Consider the following 20,541-nt stretch of genomic DNA (forward strand, 5'->3'; position numbering starts at 1 on the left):
TGAATTCGTTTGTGTTTAGTTATTTTGCAGGAAACGTATTGTGTATCCGACAGAAATTGCAATACGTCTATTTGTATCACCTTGGTGTGAGTTTGACGGCTTCTCACTTCTACAGGATATGATAGACTTGAAACTAGGAAACTGTATAAAATATAAATATTCGATCATTAGTTCCATGGTGTTAGATAGGTACTCATACACGATTACATATCCTACCAACTAACTTTTGAAACTTAAGGAGTAGATGGCTTCGTTTAAGGGTAAGTGTTAAATGATTTCACTCAGAAACATATAGATTTACAAAGTAATAAAAGCCACACGTATTAGCCAGCAAAACTGAACACTGAGACAACCAGTGCTAATTTCTTATAAGATTTATTCGTCTTCCAAAAAGAAGAAATGTTAGAGCATTCAACATATCTTTGGCATCACAAAGTGAAAAACGATACCTCAAATATAAAAAAATGCAGTCCAAGACACTTTAGTACAATACAAATATCCGTTCAATATGAATGTCCCCTCATATGTACAAATATAGTGCATGATCTTTCAACACACTTACAAAAAATAAACTCTTAATAAAAGTCATATTCATACTCAAAAGTTGATTTTCCTCCAGTCCTTTAGGTGAGGCGCCTCTACCACGGCCTCCACACGGAGTCCGAGGTGACCGAGGCGGCGCCAGGCGAGACGGCAGCCGGGACTGGCGTACTGGCGTTTGAATAAACGGGAATAAGCGCTCCGTTTGGTGCAAAGGCCGCGTTGGGAATTATAAAGGCAAATTGACCATCCGTGGCCGGTACAATCTGGAACCCGCCGTATAATTTCGCGGTTTCCGACTGCAGAGCGGCCGGCGAACCCCCTTTGCAAGGGGCCCCATTGAGCTGCGGAGAGCCGCTGGGGATTTGCACGATCGGCTGTCCATAAGCGGGATGGGGTGCACCGGCGGGGATCTGGTGAGAGGCCGGGTAGTTCATGGCGTTGATCTGGGACATGCAGCTGGCCAAGTGGCCGAGGAGCCGAGTCCTGACCTCGGTGTTAACCCCTTCGCAGGTGGACAGGAATCGTGTGACTTCGTTCATGCATTCGCTGAATCCGGCTCTATATTTACTAAGGACGGAGGGATCCGTGTTTAAAGCAGCTGTTGAGGGGGGGGAAATGAGAATTTTATTAAGCAAAGCGTTTAAGAGTTCTGAGGACAACTAAACTACTATTGTCAAAACACTTAACAGGACTGTGAAACAAATAGCTCTGTTTTGCAATTCAGTTGCGAACTTCAAAACGTTAAATCGTCCAATAAAAGGCTTAACATGTTTGGGTGCCCATAACACAACCACCTAAACAGCATTTCTATAAATAATGCACGACCGTGGGAACGGTGTTATGCTCCAACTTGGTAGAAATTACTGTCGAATAGCAGCTAAACCGCAGACGGAAGTCTGGGAGACATCAGCAGTAAGCGCTGCGCGCGCCGGCTCACCAGTCATCTGCGCTCGCTGCAGGTTCCTGAGGTGCTTGACAGTCATTTCAAGGATGTCCGCTTTTTCCAGCTTTGAGTGTCTGGAGCTCTATGTAAAAATATCAGAAAAATCAGCCAAAACGTCGTTTGATTGTAAAGCTTCAGAATGCAGCAAGTTGTTGACCATCCGATTATTGCGGAATCGCGTTAAATGCAGTTAGAAGTGGATTTTAGGACAGTGTTTAAAACGGACACTCATACAGTGCGATACTTACGTCTTTTTTGAGTGCATCCAATATCAGGGTCTTCAACTGGCCAAGGCTCTCGTTAATTCTTGCTCTCCTCCTTTTCTCCATGATTGGTTTAGATGACTAAAAAGACAAAAGCAAAACATGTATGGATTTTTTTTTGACTCAAGAAGGTGACAAAATGTCAAAAAATATAAACGGCGTCGTACAATCAAGGCATTCGAGCCGACAGCTACCTTTCTGTGTTCAGAAGCGGTCTTGGGTTTATCGGGAGTCGTGTTCATGCTTGCCGGGGTCGCAGCAACCGGGGAAGATGAGGTTTTCTCCATCATGTCAGCGGGCATCTTCTTACTGCACAATCCCACAAATGAGTCAAGGACGTTAGGAATCCTGTCCGCCTTCCTCCACGAAATGAACGATTCGTAAGTAGTCTTATAATTAGGTTTCCAGCGGTCGTGGATTAAAGATCACTTTTTCGGTTATATATCTTCTTTTTACGAGTGAAATTCCTATTAAAATATTTTTCTATGAACACAAAAATATATAAGGGAGCGCAATAATTGGTACACTGTATCTGGTTAAGAGGCTACGATCCACCCATCAACGTTACAACTGTCTGATGGCAGACGTACGCCGGCAGTATTTATATCTGAGACTGCACGCGAACGGCTCGTGTGAAACTTCCCAAACTTTCTTTCCCACAGTAACTTTCTACCAATCAGCTTGGGGGACACGCGGCCGCAGGGGAAGATGGCTCGTGGTCGGGCGCCTTCCATTGGCTGTTTGGTGTTGGAGCAGACGGCCAATGGCGCGCGGCCGAGCGCGGGGCGCCGCCAAGCCAGCGCCGTTAATCATCCCTGTTACATATTAACGCTTTCCTTTCTGCTCCCTGAAAGTAAGCTGACAATTCTAATACTCCACTGAATGTAAATTCTGTTGCAACAACTACAGAAAATATTATACAATTTAAGATGTATAAAAAAATGTTTTAATAATATTCAGTAAATAATCAACGAACTAAAAATTGTGAAGCAGACTTATTGGCGGTACATAATTCAGGGATAAAGATTCTGACAGTATAAAAGACTATAAACTTGCATGATAAGGAAATTTAATATCAGGCAGTTAACTAGTTCAGGTAGACATTTTCTTTTCAACTTTCAGTAAAATCAAATGACATGTTTCGAACTTCCTCTTATCAAGATGAAGTCAACCTTGCATTTAATTACTTAATGATCATATCAATTGATCCTGAATTCATTATTAAAGCATGGTGAAAGTAAGGTTAAAACTTGGTGAAATATAATTTATTTGTCATTTTAATAGATATAGGAGTATCATAATCATTCTTAAAAATGCAAAATTTAAAAATGCTTGAAGCAGTTTAGGTGTGTTTGTTCTGAGGTGCAGACTTCTAAAAGGTACGAAAAGCCGCAAAAATACTCTCAACCCAAACGGCTCACGTTTGCAGGCAGCCTCTAATTGCCAGCGCGCGGCGAAGTCTGCCCTACGTCTTTAAAGCGCTGCGCTGCGCGAGCCTGGCAGTTTGACATCTGTCGGCATGCGATCGCTTTTGTGAATGTGGAGCACGTGCCAGGATGTTTTATTGCTGCTGTGGTTGAGGTTTGGCTGCTGGGCTGGGGGTGGCGGTGGTGGTTTATATTAGAGAGAAGTTAAATAGCAGCTGCTGTGTTCGAGCCTGGGAAAACCACGCCCACCGCGAGCTGGATCTGGCTTGCAGGAATGTGAGACAGACCAAAGTTATTTCTGCGTATACGAGCGCGCTGCATTGTCCCCTCATCGGGACTGGGGAGCATTCAACACATATTAATAAATATAATGCAACTGCAATAATTAATACAGCTTTAACAATTTTCTTCAGTTCATTGTATTGCCTTTCCTGTAATTAACTGTCCAAAACATTATTTATAGTTTAAGTTACTGGCACCGCAATATCCCTAATTTAAATATACATTATTTAAAAATGTATTTAGACAGAACTCAAACTTAAAAATAAAAAAGAAATAACCTATGTAGGCAATGTGGTTATGTTTTTAAAACCAGTGTTATATTATGTTCAAAATATGCCCAATTATATGCTTAGGGACGAAATAAAAATTTCGCACATCGATGGTGCCGTTTACATTAAACGGCACAGTTGCTTTTAGTAATCTCCGGAAGGATACATTTGTGAACCTTTGGCGGCGATGCGAGGAGCGCAGCAGCAGCCCGGGGGGGCGGACTTTGGAGCCCTGCGGTGTGCGGATCTCCAGCTGCCGCAGACCCCGTGACACGTGGCGGGCAGGCGGCCGGGAGAAGGCGCCGCTTTATCGACCCGCATCCTGTAACTGAAAGACAGCGAGATCGATAGAGGCGCTAAAGTCAAGACAAGGCGGCTCCTCTACACCTAATATTTTATATATAGACCATTAAAGATATCTCCTAATCCAGCAATGACCACAGATGAGCTAGACATTTTTAAAATTAAATGTTTTTCTTTTAATGACCGTTTTCATTTAATCTGCGTCAGATATTCTTTATAATATAAAGGCTCGATTTGCATATTAATAAAAGTGGAAAACTATATATTATGGGAAAATGCAGTGTTGACAAACTAAAAAAAAAAACACGTGCTTAACATTTCATAACTATCAACTAAAACGATTTAACAGCCCATTCAACTCGCCTTATGAATACAAACCAACTTCCCAAACTCCGTAATTGTAATCTTCAGTGGTTCGTTTTAGCCTAATTGCCGACACATATTACAAATGTTTAAGGAAAAAAAAGTTTTATGTAACCAATTAAGAAAATGTGTTGACATATCACGAAACAGGTCGATAAAACATGCACGTCGATATCTTTTACGTCTACAGAAGTGAGTTATACATAAGTGCCTATGTACGATCTAAAGTTGTGGTTAGCTGATCACTGATTTAAACAAAATTGTAAACCAGCCCCCCCCCCCACTCCTCGACCTTAGTTTAATCTTGCTTGACTAACTTTCTCACGCTCAGGTTCCACGGGGTCCTAGATGCCAGTTTCGCTGGTTCCTCTTAGTCATTCGTACCTCTAGCCTCGCCCAGATCTCTTTTTTCTCTCTGTTTTTTTGTGATGTGCAGCTGGCTGCGACCTGTTCCTTGTGAACAACGTGCATCTTGGTTTTCATTCCACCGTGAGAACGAAGACGCGCATTCACACACCTTGCCAACGGGGCGTGACCGCGATATGAAAGAAAGTGATGCGTCTCACAGTCTCACCTATATCCGAATCAAAGCGTGCATCTGACTGTAGATGTTATTTTGTGGGGTATCTTTCGCTTCTGACTGGGGTGACAGTGGTATTTATTGTAACTTAAGTGTTACCATCGGTTTCTGTTTAACCGGGGGTATGCCAGGTTGGCATTCCTGCCATGAACCTAATTTTTTTTTCTAAGAGATCTATTCATTACGGAAAAGTAGGCCTACAGATTATTGATGCGCAAAGGTGCGTATCGTACCAAAACCTTAACGTGAACTCGTAGAAAACGATAGGCCTATATTATTAAAGGGACAACTTTCCATTTGACTGTATATGAGAATAATTGAATGACTGCCTGATGAACGTGAAACCGCATATAGGCCTATGTTTGAAATGAAAAAGGGTATTGGACTATAGACATGCAGAAGAACTACCCCACGTGGGTACTCTGTCCATCACAACACAAGCACATCTTACTTAAAGGCAGCTTAATCAACGCGGGCTTGTAAAATAAAAGTGCATGTTCGCAACCAGATTCATTCGCAATTAGATGATAGACGATCGTGGGCACACGGGGGTCGCGTGAAGTGTGTCCCGATGCGCTTTCAGAACAATGCGCTGGTCCTTCTCCTCTCCGAGCCTCTGCATTTCACGGCACTTCAGGACGTGCGTGAGAGGTCGTTATGGACGCAGCTCGCTCTTCCATATACGGAGAAAAGTGTTCTGAGGGCTAGCCTTTGTAATATCAACTGTTTTAAAAAGGGGGGGGGGCATGTTAAATGAGCACACGGGGGTGCTGGGGGTCGTGGGGGGGGGGGGGGGGGTGCTCTCAGGGGACGCTCAAGTAGGAAAAATAAAATATGTGCTTTTCAGACAACAGGAGAGTGTCAGTTACTCAACATGGTCTTGCACTACAATGCACCCTCCTGATGTTCACGAAGTCTCACTTTTATGAATATTTGATAGATTCATATGGCTAATGTAATAATGTATAACAGTACAGCCGTGTAAAGCACCTTGTGAAAGGCACTATATAAATTCGAATTTTAACATGGAGAAAGGGACATTGTGGGTCTGTAGGGGTGTCAGCTTGTATGTGGAGAAAGAGGAAGTGTGAGAGGAATTCTGAGTACTGATCAAGGCATGTTGCATGTGTTTTTTTTGGGGGGGGGGAGGGAGTTTGGCAGTATTTGGGGGTGGGGTAGCTGGAATATGTCCATATACCTCTTTAGAGAAGAGACACTCTATCGCTCTGTGAACATAGCCACTGGGCAGAGAGCTGGAGAGCACAGAGAAAGGGAAGCTGATTGTTATGGGGTGGGGGTGGAGGGGGGGGGGCTGGGGTGCCGGTTGATTTGGAGGTCACTAGGTTACCTGAGCATATAGCCTCGAGACGTACACAGTGTGAGTAAATGCCAATGTGTCTGTGTGATTTGGCAAAAAACAGCATATATATATACAAAAAAAAACAGATATAAAGATGTTAAATTTATTATTTTTCCTCGAGGCAGTTATTAAAAGGCTTGACAAGTATCCAGCCTTTCATTACTGTGTGTGACCTTCATGTTCTACATTGGTATGTACTTCAGTTAGCTGTGTTAGCTTGCGCAAAATAAACATGTCCCGCCCTCAACGTATGCAAATCGGAATCACCGGAACAACAGTTTCATCTGCCTCAAAAATCTTTCCTTAACAGCACTTAACACATATCATGTCATTCCCATCGGCTATTTGATTAGCAGTCTCTTGCTGTTTAGCAGCAGGTTGAAGCCCGGCCACGACGCTACACCTCTAGGAACATACAGCAAATATCTGTCACTACCTGGATTTTAGCATGGTGAACAACCCAGGCGATTGTGTAAAGAAGATGCAATAGCCCCTTCTATAGATGGCATGTATGGGGCATTAAATTTCATAATTATAATTCAGAATAATACTGTTCATCCATACACCTTCCATAACTGCTCATCTTGGGAAGCGCAGGGAATGGAACAGGGGACGCTAGTCTGTCACACACACATAAATCAGGAAACAAATCTGCAAAACTGGAAGTGTGAGTTCACAGTGCTACCTGCTGAAACACCATGTAATGTAGCCACAAATGGCAAAATGCAAGTAATGCATGAAGATGCAGAAATAATACTACAGTAGTGCATATGTTTCATGATACATGAATACCTGTTGTCAAATATCTGTTGGGGCGTAGCAAAGAATTTTTGGCCTCCAGTGTCACCTCTGTCGAATGGGGAGACCCCCCCCCCCCTTTAGTCCAGGGTATACACCTACCCCCCCCCCCCCCCTTCTCCAGCAACAGCCCCGTGTTCAGTGTTATGTGGGATTCTAAAAACTATCAATGTATTGTGAGCTTCATGTGAAATGATACCAAAAATCTTCTCACAGTATGAGTTGAAATGCGCCTTGCAATCTGTACCTGCCGACTGCATCAGTTAAACCGTCTGAAAGGGATGCTGGTTCATCAACAGAGGAATGCGTTTTAATGACGGGCGCATAAAGCTATCGATCTCCAGCTCTAGAGGGAGGGTACCCTCATTGACCAGAGATAAGAGACCAGCTTTGAAGACCTGGACTTTATTAATTTATCAGCGGTGCACACGGGCTCATTATTATTTAATGTGGTGCAGCTTTGTGCACACAAACCGTGCATACAGTATCGGAAATCTGACATCATAATTGCCGCACACCTTTACACGCTCTCAATCTGTTCGCTTGACATACAATGCGTTAAAGGTAACACAGTGTTTCACAATCACAGTGATACAGGCTGTTTGTTTCATTTCTCTGGCATGCTTTTCAAACACAAAGACTTATTATCATAAGGAACAGCCAAGAAATATAATATTGGAAAAGAGCTCCCTCAGTACTATTGGATCTGGCCTGGAAGACGCAGAGGCCACTTGATCTGAGATGGCAACTTATGAGAGGGAGCCGTCTTGAGGAGTAATTGGGGGGGTGGAGTTGCACTTTTACTCCCCGAGAGGAAGTCGACCTGAATACCTATTGGCTTGAAGCACTGCCTCTTCCCAGATTGTAGAGAAGGTAACCCTTCAAATAAAGTTTGAAACCCACAGTTCTCCCAAAACAAACACGTGATGATGAATAAAAGTATCACTGGTACTAGAAAAATCTACTTATAGATCAATACGACACCAATGCTTTATATGAAAGTAGTTACCTAAAATTTAACAAAGAAAGACATTTTAAATTCACCCAAAATCGAAGAACAAGTATATTATTTTACAGATGCACAGTACAGCAGGGAAACATTTCATTGGCAAAAAACCAATTTGATTCCTGAGCATCTATCATTATAACCATTAGACAGACAGAAATGGTCACCTGCAACAGGAAGCTTGGCTATTTTGTTATTCAGAATAAACACTGAAATATGAGGCGTCGCATTTAGCCGTCAGAAACGCAGCAGCGAAGACAAGTAACACAACTAACATTTACGGTTTTTATTTTGACCACTTAAAAGTTTATTTTTAAGTGCGCCTTCAGGGTTAAAGGCGGATTGAGTCGGAGGTCTGTGGTGAAGGATAAAAGGCTGAAATAATTCTTGGAGGCCCTGTCTGTGACGGCTGGCTCCCCCCCCCCCCCAAGATCTCCGTGCCAGGGGGAGACAGAGGCCTTTCAGTCTCTGGAAGGCCCACCTACCTGATGCAAGGTCAGCAGTGTCAGTGCGTCCCACACACTTCATCTGCCGAGCCGGGAGGAATGCCATCTTCCCTACCTTTCCCGTGGGAGTCTGTAGTGCTGGATAACCTTGAGACCTTGGCTGGGCCTCTGCCAGGGACTTTAAAAATCTTCCCACCTCCTTGCTGATTATCCTCACACGTTTAGGGTTTTTTTTTTCCTCCAGTTTTTCCTTTTTTCTTGATTGTCACAAAGAACACGTTTTTTTTTTTTTTTCTTTTCAGGACAAAAAAACTCACACAATCTCTTCTGGCGGAACTTTTTATTTCTAAATTGCAGAGCTACCAGTTTCGATTTATCCACTCCATTATCTGGGCACAAAAAGCTCAATTTGAAAAGAGGAAATCTTAACTGTCCCGGCAGGAACGCGGAGCACCGGTGATGGCAAACGGCGCAAAAGTACTTTGGGTGCCTTTTGTCTTGGCCTTTGTGTCCTTGGAGCTCCGTGCCTGTCCATGTCCCTCCAGCGGATGTAGCGGCCACATCTGACACAATGCTTTTCTGAAACTTGCTTTTATTGATGTGAGACCGAATAGAACACGGATGCAAAGCACCCAGAACCGGAACATCTCACCACCCATACTGCCATGTGTTCTGCTTGACGTTCCCTGAGTCTGTTGGACACTGCAGGGAACGGGGAACACCTGGGCCCTCTGACTGGATGGGGAGTCACAGAACTCGGTGTCCTGTAAGCCAAAACCAGCACGCAGTATTAAAAGACAAAAGCCAACAAAATCGCAAACTACAAGTCTAAAATGAGACTGTTGGAAGTGAAAAGTCTTTAACCGGGAGCAACAATATAGAGCCTAGGGCAAAGGTCACTGTTCAGTTGATATCAAACCTGGGACAACATCATTAACCACATCGCTATTTAGAGAAATCATATAAAGAATCCCAGAGCAGTCGCTTTCCTGCCTTTATATAGCCCATGGATAGTTATTTACTTATGCATCTGTGCGTTTTGTATCCCCACATGTTTCATGTGTGCCAAGAGTCCAGAGCCTTCATTTTTTAGCCAAAGGCACCAGAAACTGCCAGATGCATCGTGGGTATTGTTAGCCGCAGATAGAAATGCGATGCAGCAGAAAGACTCGAATGTAAAGATGCAAATATTTATGCAGTGTGGTTTGTAGTCCTTTCGAGGGCTTGTTTACGTTATCCAGTTAAATGAACATACATACATACATACATATATATATATATATATGTGTGTGTGTGTGTGTGTGTTTCTGCACGTACAGTACTGTATAAGGTTGACAGGTGTTAAAAAGAATTGTATATGTTAAAAGCTGAGCCAGTCGGCAAGGAGAGCGGCCTTTCTGATACTTTCTTTCCATGTGATCCTTCCCTTGCGGATATGACGGCTTTTTAAAACAGCACTCCAAGCTTTCCATTGCCCCCCCCCCCCCCCCCCACTCCCCAATATGACGTCTGCACTCACCTGTGGAGCATCATCAGTGGAGTTGCTGTCACGCATCCTAGGAGTAATGGGACCCTGTCCCCTGCCACAGACAGCAAGGTGTCTGTCTCAGGTGTGGCAGACCATCACTGCAGACCATCACTGCAGACTTCACTGTGTGCTGTGGTCAGCACTGGTGTCAGCTGGGAGCAATTGTTCTGGGGGTGATTCTATTATTTTTTTATGATGGAGGGCATAAGAGGGATCATAATTCATACAGAGGGCCCAACCTTATTATTAGCCAATGATATGTTTTGATTGAATGAGTGACAGGGGAGGGGGCCAATCTGCTTTCACCTGGGGTCTATCTGGTTTTATGTGTGTTAGGGGTAGGTCTACTCCTGCCCAGTCCCCTTTGAGCAGGTGGGCTGGGGGCTTGTATACCAATTTAAATGGGGCATTTGGGTGTGGGGGGTTATTTAAGGGCAGAGGTGGGGTGGGGGAAGGTTTTCCAAATGGGCTGGCCGCTTTGCTCAGGTGCCTTGAGTTTATGCAGCCCATCCCACAGAAAACAGACACAGTCCAAAAGTATTTCCAAAAGTTTGCATCTTCGATCGTTTGAGGAATATCAAGTCTGGCATATGGGGAAGGAATGATGTGAAAGGAGATGGACTGGACACGAACTCTCATGCAGCAGGGAGTATGTGATTATACTTTCAGGACCAGGGACCGGCCAACGCACTTCATTCATTACAGCATCCACTTCATGACAGCAAACATCGAAACTCCTCTCTTCTGAGCAACACAAAAATCCCCAGATTGTGGCACCATTGAGAGCCTATTTTGCTTCTTTGATAAGCATTTTTGATAGTAAAATGCAGTGATTTGGATCTGCTTCTGCTGCCTTTCTGTGAGGATGAACAAGGGCTTTTGAAGGACATCTATAAATATCTTTTCTTTCTGCAGTTTAGATGTAGTATCAAAATACTGTCAGTGCAAAGCATGACTTTTACATTTTTCACTTTTTTCATCTTCTCAGTTATTCTCTCCCAATGCAGTTTCAGATGATTTTCTTGTCCCTAAAAAAACTGGGGAAAGGTACAGTTATATTAGACAGGTTGGTAGCTGGAGGATTTTGCATCTTGCATGCATGTGGGAAAAGGCATCCCCATTTGGTGTAATATGGAAACAGCTGCAAGGCCGGCCCTCTGAAACCGACTTGCGTACTTATATACTGCAAAATAATGACAGAAACATTCTGCTATAGTTAATAAATGTCAATTGGCTGAAACCAGAGACCCCAACTGTGTGTTACGTCAAAGGAGAGAGATTTTCCGCAAGAAGAACGGACCCTACGATTGATCTGTCATTAATTACCAGTGTGCAAAGCATTAATTGGATCATAAGAATGAAAGGCAGAGATGGAGAGTGTGTGTGTGTGTGTGAGGGGGGGGGGGGTGTAGTTCTGGAATGACCGCCCCATTAGATTCTAGACTGTCACAGTCTGAGAGGTCAGCTCAGCTGAGATGAGGTGTGGATCTGTGGCAAATTAAAGAGAGAACAACATATTGACAAACGCTTATTATGTTCTGTTCTATTCACCTATCGCTGTTCTTCCTTTATGAAATGTAATAACACCTGTAATTTGGAACCGGCAGCCTTTCTCAGGTTGCCGAAGCGGCACTTATGCCGCCGGACAAATCAGGGCCTGCATCACACACAGAATAGCGCGGCTGCGTCAAGTGATATTTTGATTCCGGCGGCCCTCTGTCAGCATGCGCACGGAATCGCCCATTTGTCCTGTTTAACTGCCAGAGAAATTACGGAGTTCCTGTTCGGCTGTTTTGTCCGGTTTGTTTATGACACTTAATGGGGGTGAGCTGCATCTCCCAGGCGTGAATTGTGTTTACCGGGCAGCGGCCTGAATAGTCAGGGGTGGAATTACAACTTAAAACGAAGCAGCACTTCCTATTGCCAGAACGCCGGCCAGCTCCAAGGAAGGCGATCCCCCGCTCGACTGAGAGTGGACCACACCTGTTTATGTTTAAGAAAAAAAGCAGCAAGCTATAGAGTGTCACCCAGTGTCACTCGATCTGCCGCACAGGATGCTACATAAGAAGATGTGTAAGCCTACTCTTGTGACCAAAAGAAGCCTCATTAGTTCCACACCTCACATAAATAACAGATTTTAGCCATATAGACGGAATCAAAGTACGGTACGGTTTGTTTTCACAGTCCACAGATAGAACATATTACAATAAATTTTGGGGAGGTTACCTGTCTGAAGCTCACGACTTCACTGAAGGTCTCCTGATGTTTTTCTTTCTCTTTATTATTTATAATATCGACAGCGTCTGCTCTCTGGAGGTGATAGTTATTTATTTTTTTGACAGACGTCGCCTTCTAGCAAATTCTAGATCTTATGTACGTAGCCTGTTTTCCTTGGGTGGGAGTGAAGATTTCATTGATTTCATGGTGTTTCTGCGAGCGATTTGTTTCCATCGGTGTCTTGTGGAAAAAAAAGAGAATGACAGTAGTACTCAGTTGCATTTCAGAGTCCCTTAAATCCAACTTGCATCCATTGAGATTCAGACTTGACCCAGTTTGTTCTTCCCATGAATGTGTCCTTTTAAAGGGATGCGGCGAGAAGCCAGAGAGTCCGCAGCAACATTACAGGGGCCCGCTGAGGCCCCGGGGGGCCCGGCGAAGGGCCATTGGCCGTCAGACCAATTCCTGTTGCGATTGCCACCTGAATTGCTGTCCTGGGGTCTCAAGAGGTTCCCCTGAGAACCAGCAGCCCTAGAGTGGCCTTTTGTCCGAAGCAATAATAAGAAAACATGATAAAAATAAAAAGATCCATTCAGCAGCACAGGGAATTTTTTTCTCTGCCGAATCACATAAATGTCAAAAATGTTTCCATACATCCATTCATCTTAGCAGGGTAGGAGGGCTAATCCAGTAAGAGGACTATTTAAGCTGAAAAGGGAATATGGAAGGGAAGTCTCTTTTTGGGGGGGGGGGACTGAGGCTGGGCGGGGGGTAGGACAAAAGGCATACACGCACGCATGCAAATTCAAAATGCCAGGGTTGTGGCGTCTTTTTAGATAAACTGTATAGAAGGAGCATTATGTTCCGGCCGTCAAGCCAGCGCAGAGCGGCGCTGACAGACAGAGCCCCTCCAAATCCCCCCCCCCAGCTCCCCGTACTCCATGTGGAGTGTGGGAAAGGGCTAAGCCCCCTTCCGGGGCAGAGCAGGCACGCGCCAGATAAGATCACACAATAACCATGGGCTCCCCCCCACCCCGCACAGGGCCTGGGTCCCAGCAGAGGTGGTTGTGTACTTCTTCCCCTCTGTCTAGAACATACTTTTCCCATCTATTCTGAGTTATTTATTTATCCAAAGGAAACTGAGAGCAAAGCGGCCCTCTGTGGGATTGAACCTGCGGTCTTTGGGTCAAATTAAGACCTCTTAGGTACTAATCTACTTGCTGATAAATTCTCTCTCTCTGTTTCATTCCCTCGCCTCTCTCCATCTCTTTCTGTCAACCTGTATGCTCTAAACCAGGGGTGGCCAATCTTATCCACAAAGGGCCGGGTGTGTATGTGGGTTTTCCCCACAACTCCCTAATTAGATTACTAATTAGAGGACTGATTGGCTGAAGAGTCCTCACACCTGGGTTTGAACAGCTGACCTAAAGGTTATCCCAAAAACCTGCATACACACCGGCCCATTAACTGGAACGGAAATGTTACGTAGGCAGAACAGAAAGTAGAAGTTCATATGTATTCCGTTTTTTGGATTTCTCGGAATACAAGTTTTTCTAAGCTGCCAAACTGAATAAAGTTTCCAGAGTCGATGACTCGTTGCAATGCGTTTCTGTTACCTGTATCCACTTTTGCCTCCTTAAAGGCTCCCGCGTCTGTGTGTGCAAGTGAGTTTATTCTTTATTCTCGCTTGTTGTTCTACCACTGCCCTTTTAAGGGTCACGCAATAAGAGTCAGCTAAAAAAATTGACTTTGCTGCCCGCCTCGTGAGCTCTTCGCCACTCAAGCGCCACAATATTTTATGTATTCGACCTGAGACACACTTATAATTTATTATTAAATCTGGCCAGCAAATCAATCTTTAATCTTCCACAGAATAAAAAAAAAAAACGTTATTTCGCTAATAAGCTGGCAAAACTATATCGGATATGGATTGAATCCCGTCCCACTTTCTCTGACGTTACGGTTCCAAATTCTGAGAGGAGCTTTTCTCTGGTGAGAATGGGGGGAGCCGCATGCTGCAGCCAGGGTCAGTTTTTTGAGGTGGAAATACACAGAACTAGTGCAGTTCGGCACCGGTTCAGGCACCGCGCCGGTGGAAACGAGGCGGTAATCTCATCTTTCCAGTTTCCTGCTAGACACGCGCTCACAGGCTTGTTGGATCAGCAGAGAAACATAACCTACAAAAGACAAACCTTCCTCTGTTCACGTCCTGCTTTAGACTCACAGAGGCTCCCTTTCTTTAAGAAGGACAGACATCTGCATTTTCTTTTCGATCATACTTGAGTTCTCCTTTGCCCGGTTGTTTGGGTGTTGGTCGTCTGTGCAGATGAGGGCCAGGTCTCTGCAGGAGGTGTCAGCATTTTGTGTCACCTCTGCAGGATGCCACCGAAGGCTCTCCGGGGGGGTTACGTTGCCGGTGGCAGCGTGCCAGCCACTGTCCCGATGGAAGGCCCTGCAATCTCGCCAGTGAGAGTTAACCAGCTGCACACCTCACTGTTTGCGCAGTTGAGCAGTGGTGGGAAGTAATTGGGCTCTGAACATCAAAGGGGGCTCATTAGGCAGTAAGGAGCAGCCAATAACCCCCCCCCCCCCCACCTTCACAGGGGATTTCCAGGGGGCTGCCAGAGGTGCTAAGTGGAGCCTCCCTAGAATGGAATAAAAATAAAAACACATCAAGAAGTAGCCCCCATTTCTGTACCTTGACCCCCTCTTTACTTCCAGGTTGAGGTCAACAGGTTCAGACCTCTGAGACAATCATGTTCCTGGGGCATCTCATATCCAACAGCAGGCATGGTGTTTCAGGTTGGGGAGGGTGGCAGCTGGGGAAGTTGTGTCCAGTGGGCGGGGGGCTGCAAGAGAGGGCCCAGGTGAGAGCAGTTGTGCATCAAGGGTGCCCGGTTTAGGTCACTTTGTCCTGGGAGTTATAAATGCTGGGTGCACTGTGACTGTGACTGTGACTGTGACTGTGTATGTGTTCTAGACTCTGCCAGGATGTGCTTGAGGCCATCTGATGCTGCTGGGGAAGACATTTGCTCTCACAGGGAAGCGGACATCCTCTAGGCGTGACGCCTCTCTCTCCAGTTCACGCCAGGATCTATGCGTTTACATTAAATTTAGCAGATGCTTTTAGGTCGATCAATGCACAGTTGAGAATGTCTATACAGGGGACAGCGGGGGGCTAAAATTCTAGCGACCCTGCTGATAGGTCCCCTTCTGTAGGGGGGGGGGGGGTGCATTTTGAGGTGGGTCGAAACTCGTTATTTTACTACCTAGCACATGACACATGACTGATCGAAGCAGGCCATTTTTTTTTAGGGGGGGGGGGGGAGGTTAAACCTTTTATTTTACTATGTGGCTATGTGCCTGATTAAAGGCATAGCTCAAGAGCCCTTTGGTGAAGCCACTCTCTGCCAGCCTTGGGATTTAAACTGGAAACCTTCTGATCATAAGCACGGAGTTCCAACCCTCCGTGCCCCACACCTCCCCCTACCTGCTGGCCTACGTACAGGTGTCCAGTCCTACTCACTGCCTACGAAAGACTCTCCAGACCGAGGTTAGGGGCCAATCCTTGGAACATGCGCCATTTTTCTCCCACAAGAGCATCAATTGCTGTGATGCTAAGACCTATGGGTTTTCTGGGGTGGGGTGGGGGATGCATCTCCCATCCTCTGCAATATGGGTCTTTGTCTCCCGCAGATAGTCGAGTCGGCCGAGAGTCGCGCGAACAAGCTTCCCATTCTTCTGCCCGCCATTTTCCCATGTCAGACGCCGACTGTACCGGGGGAGAAATGCCGGCCTCTTTTCATCTCCGCGGCCCGCCTCCTCTCCTGCTCCGACTCTTCTGAACAAACCGCCCTTTATTCCGGCATTTTGCAGATGAGGGGTTCACCAATTGCCCCTAGAGAGAGAAGGGGGGTGATTTTTTTTGCGTCTGACAGAGACAGGGGGCAAGTTCTTAATTACCCAGGAAGTGACAATGTCAGGAGGTTGCTGGGGGGGGGGGGGGGGGGGGGTTGCTGCTGGCCCAATCTCTATATTGATTTCCTGGCTTTGTTGTCGCCCAAAGATCGAAATTTGGGCCCTAATTCACCCTTCATTGCCCCCACCCCCATGTGCTTTTCCCGGCTGATATTGCACTGGTACAGTGTTTCCCAACCTGGTACTCGGGGACCCCCGGACAGTCCTGCACCCCCCCACGGACTGGTTTAAGAAACATGTAGGTATGCATCCTACTGCCCGCGGAAAGCGCTGCTTTACTGCCCCCCCCCCCCCCCCCCCCGTCATTCACGTGAAAATAATTTATGCCTTACACTTTTTTCCCCTTATCTGCCCCCCCCACTTTCTGTTTGGTCTTTTAGCCCAGATGTGCCGGCAGAGAGCCATGGGTGGTCTGTGCTGGGGGGTGATTTAGTTTCTACTTCAGATTATAATCGTCGTGTGGATGACACCCCCCCCCCATTCCCCTCCATATCGTGCCGAGCATTTGTTTAAGGAAGCCCGGGGCTCCTGGGGGGGAGGGGGGGTGAGGAAATGGCCCTGCCTCTGGGTCTCTGGGACCTGTTGAACCTTCCTCCCAAGCTCATCGCCATGAAAGATTAATGGGTAAGTCTGCGGCCCTCCCCACCCTCGAACGCCCCTCAGATTCCCCAAAAAGCTCGGGGGTGTCAGGCAAGTCTTTAAAAAGGGACATAGAGTTCCGGTTCATTGTAGCCTGTTGTTCTGGTAGCTTCTGCAAGACCTGAAGGAATGACTGAATGACTGAAAGCACATCAGTTATTCACTTATTCAGCCTGAACCTGTATAAGTTCGTAATACATACAGACCTGTGTTATTGTTCCAGTAGCTTCCGGAAGGCCTATTTAATTCAAGATATGTACAGACCTGTGCCAAAGACAAAATCTTCATAAATAATCCCCCCCCGGAAGCTTTTTATGACTTACGCGCAGAACACTAAAGGTGTAGGCAAATTTCACTGTAGGATAAAAATCAAATTTGCATTTTGTGTCTTCAGACAAAATACAGAAACATCTATGGCAGTGTGTCAGGCAAGAGTTAACAGCTGAGGAGTCACCACCCCCCCCCCCCCCCCCCCCCATGACTTGTTTCATGCTGAAACGAGTGCCAAGGGTGCAACCGGCGCACAGTGCCCCCCCCCCCGCCCGCCCCCGCCCCCAGGCTGCGTGCCCTGACTGTCTGCCTGACCCGGCGGCGGCAGGAGGCTGCGGAATGTGCCCAAGCCGTGTGTCAAATCCCCAGACTGTGGGAAAGTGCTGCTCTTCGCTGAACTCGCCTCACCCGCCCCCTCGCCGCCCCCCCCCCCCCCCCCCCGCCGCCGCCGCCTGCGCGCGCTCCGGCTTCCCGCTGGCTGCCTCCCCACCCCTCTCCCAGGGGCACTGTGGGTGTGCTGCGGAGGCCAAAGAGGAGGAGGGGAAGCGGACCGTCCCCCCCTCCCCCAGAGGCACGGCTTCTGTGGCCTGCGCCCCCCCCCCCCCGGCCCTTTTTGGCAAGAGAGAGGTGAGTGCAGCCTCTTCCTGATAGGTCTCTCCGGCAGGAAGTGGAAACGTGGTTTGGCTGCGTGTCTGTCTGGCGGGAGGTGGGAGCATGGTCCCCCCCCCCATCCACCTGCGGCACTCGACCGAAAACCACGCTCGCGCTCCGGATCACACCTTCTCCGGGCCATCAGACCCCCCCTCCTCCATCCCCTGGAGACCAATTACTATGCGAAATGTAGGCCGATTACAGGAGTGGGATTCAGTGTGGAATACTGGGAACAAAAAAACCATCAGAACAGGAAGTGTGCTCGATCCGAGGATGCCCGCGGAGCACCGAATCCGCTCAGGGGCCCTAGCTGGATGGGGTCATGTGACCACAGCCTGCCTCAGTCCTGGGGTAGGACAGCGCAGCCTCTCTATGGCACAGAGCGCTGCTTATAAATAGATACACCCCATGTGGCCGTGGGCGCCGTGCCAGCTCAAGAAGTCCAGGAAGCCCAGAGACATCCTGGTTAATTTCGAACCTCTTCTCCCCATGCTTCAGTTTGTTTTGAGACTGCTTGAACCCCCCCCCCATCCAACGCCCCTGGAGTTGTCACCACCCCTTCACCTGAGCTAAAAATACCAGCACACACCTGCTGCGCATGGCCCCCTCCCACTTGCCACATGTCGCGGTGACGCACCGCGTCTTTCGGCGACGACAACAGCATTTGGGGCTTGGGGGGGTGTGAGGGGGACTGGTGGTGGGTGGAGCCCAAGCAGGGAGCCTGCCGGGGCAGGAGGGACATTCCCAGACGACTCCGCCGGCTGTACGTTAAGACATATATTTAGCAAGACCTGTTTATCCTAAGAAACTGACATACCTTACAATTTGACGCAACTGGCTATTTAAACCACTGTGTATTTTTTTAGTAGAGTAATTTAGGGTGAATTCATGGTAAATTTAGGGCATTTCATCAGCTAAAGGACTGAGTAGATCCCTTCATTAGATGGCTGGTGTGCTTCAGACGGGATTCAGGTTAGACAGGTTATGGATGGTTACTTGCTGACATTTCTCCACCGACCTGATCATTCCGATAATTAGCTGAGAGGCGTGAGGAGCCGTAGGAATGACACGGCAGCCCAGTGCTCCGCGTGGGACCGCAGGCCTGGCACACGCCAAGCCCCGCCCCCCCCTGGCCAAGCCGCACCCCTCTCCAGGCCCCGCCCACGCTGATCCGCGTGAGCTCCGCTGGCTCAGATGCCAAGCAGCTGCATGGGAAAATAGCAACGCTAAGGGGTGGCGAAACCTCGGCGGGGGATTAAATGCGATTAAACGCGACGCCCGTATGGTCCTTCTGCAGTGCCTCCGGCGAGCGGGAGCCCGTCCCAGTGGCCTCGGCTGTCAGGCAGGCGTGCCAGGATCCTCCCCCGTCCAGCTGGACCCCGGGCTGTCACAGAGGAACACAAACCCACACAAAAAAGGGACACTTAAACCCCACACAGAGAGTGTACAAAACAAGCACTTAGGGTGAGTGCAGATGCGAAGCATCCAACCACACGATGCGCCAACACTAACCTTGGCCTCCCAAAGACGCGCGGCCTACAAATGCGCCGTCTGTCTGCACGGGCACACTTGTCGGACGCCACTGATGCGTTCATATTGATACACAGAGCAAGTCAGGCGCGAGAATGAAGACGCTTCCTGGTGACTCGGTTTATTCCGTGAGGAGGGTCTCACATCTTTGGTTGCTGTGCTTCATCTCCGCGCACAAGACGGCAGGCCTTTCGAGGATCCCCGAGGCAGACGGCGGGATCAAGTGACTCCGACAAGATGCAGGAAGATCCCATGACACCCGATGACAGATTTCCCTGGAAAACGGGGAAAGAGGGGACATTGTCTCTAGCTATGACTGTTTGTTCCTGCGCTGGTGGAGATGTGACAGCACCCAGTCTTGTCTCATGTCTGGAGACACAGCTTCTAACAGTACCATACAGATGGGCACAGGAGCTTCGAAGCGACACGCAAAATTCCACCCCAGCAACATATAAACAAACCTTGTTTTTCTTTCCTGCAATAGCAAATCTTATCCGATTTTAGACATGTAATTTTCCAGTGGATTGTGCTTGACTCATTTCACCTTAGGCAAATGGCTTTTCAAAACTAGCAAGTAAAATCACAGCTAATGCAATATTTTCACAAAATGATGATTTTGAATCTGTTGACATTTTCAGAATATTTTAAAATCTACGGGGAGATCCTATGTTGCCTGGGACACGGGCGAGTCGATCTGTAACATATCAGAAACACGTGAAGCAAATTACAGAAATACTTCAGATTCTAACTATTGAACTGCAGAACACACATCTGACACGTCATGTTAGAGGAGCCATTTTTACAGGGAGACGGCATCACTCTATATTCTAAAACGTCCTTCTGTCTTCACAGTCAGAGTTCACTCTGTGCTTTTCAATAGACATTTTCAGCGCATATTTATACTAGTCATGTTTTAAACAAGTACAGCCACCTAAAGTCATCCAGGCCAATCGCATGCAACACTACACAGCATTTTATTTATGAAATCAGCAATGTTTCTGACTACTGTGACTAATGTAACTACTGCTTTTATGTGACACTGGAGAGGATGCACCTATAACATTTCATTGCTGTGGAAACGAGAATGACAATAAAGCATCTGAATCTGAATCTGAATGTTTTGGGTGTTTATGATCTTGTGTTTC

The 20,541-nt window shown here is 47.0% G+C and overlaps 1 protein-coding gene and 1 long non-coding RNA gene across 2 annotated transcripts; one reads left to right on the forward strand and one right to left on the reverse strand.

Moving 5' to 3' along the window:
• Positions 1–359: 359 nt before the first annotated feature.
• LOC111836537 (transcription factor HES-1-like) lies at positions 360–2,365 on the reverse strand. Its single transcript, XM_023797897.2, has 4 exons — positions 1,944–2,365; positions 1,735–1,830; positions 1,481–1,568; positions 360–1,141 (listed from the first exon to the last, which is right to left on the reverse strand). Exons 1-4 carry the CDS (start codon positions 2,049–2,051, stop codon positions 639–641), a joined length of 795 nt encoding a protein of 264 aa, XP_023653665.1. The 5' UTR covers positions 2,052–2,365; the 3' UTR covers positions 360–638.
• Positions 2,366–2,435: 70 nt separating this feature from the next.
• On the forward strand, positions 2,436–19,470 carry LOC140581493 (uncharacterized). The gene is made up of 2 exons (XR_011984572.1): positions 2,436–2,602; positions 19,164–19,470. It is a non-coding gene; the product is annotated as an uncharacterized lncRNA (long non-coding RNA).
• Positions 19,471–20,541: the final 1,071 nt, after the last annotated feature.

The sequence above is a fragment of the Paramormyrops kingsleyae genome, chromosome 21 (assembly GCF_048594095.1).
Source record: "Paramormyrops kingsleyae isolate MSU_618 chromosome 21, PKINGS_0.4, whole genome shotgun sequence".
NCBI lineage: Eukaryota > Metazoa > Chordata > Actinopteri > Osteoglossiformes > Mormyridae > Paramormyrops > Paramormyrops kingsleyae.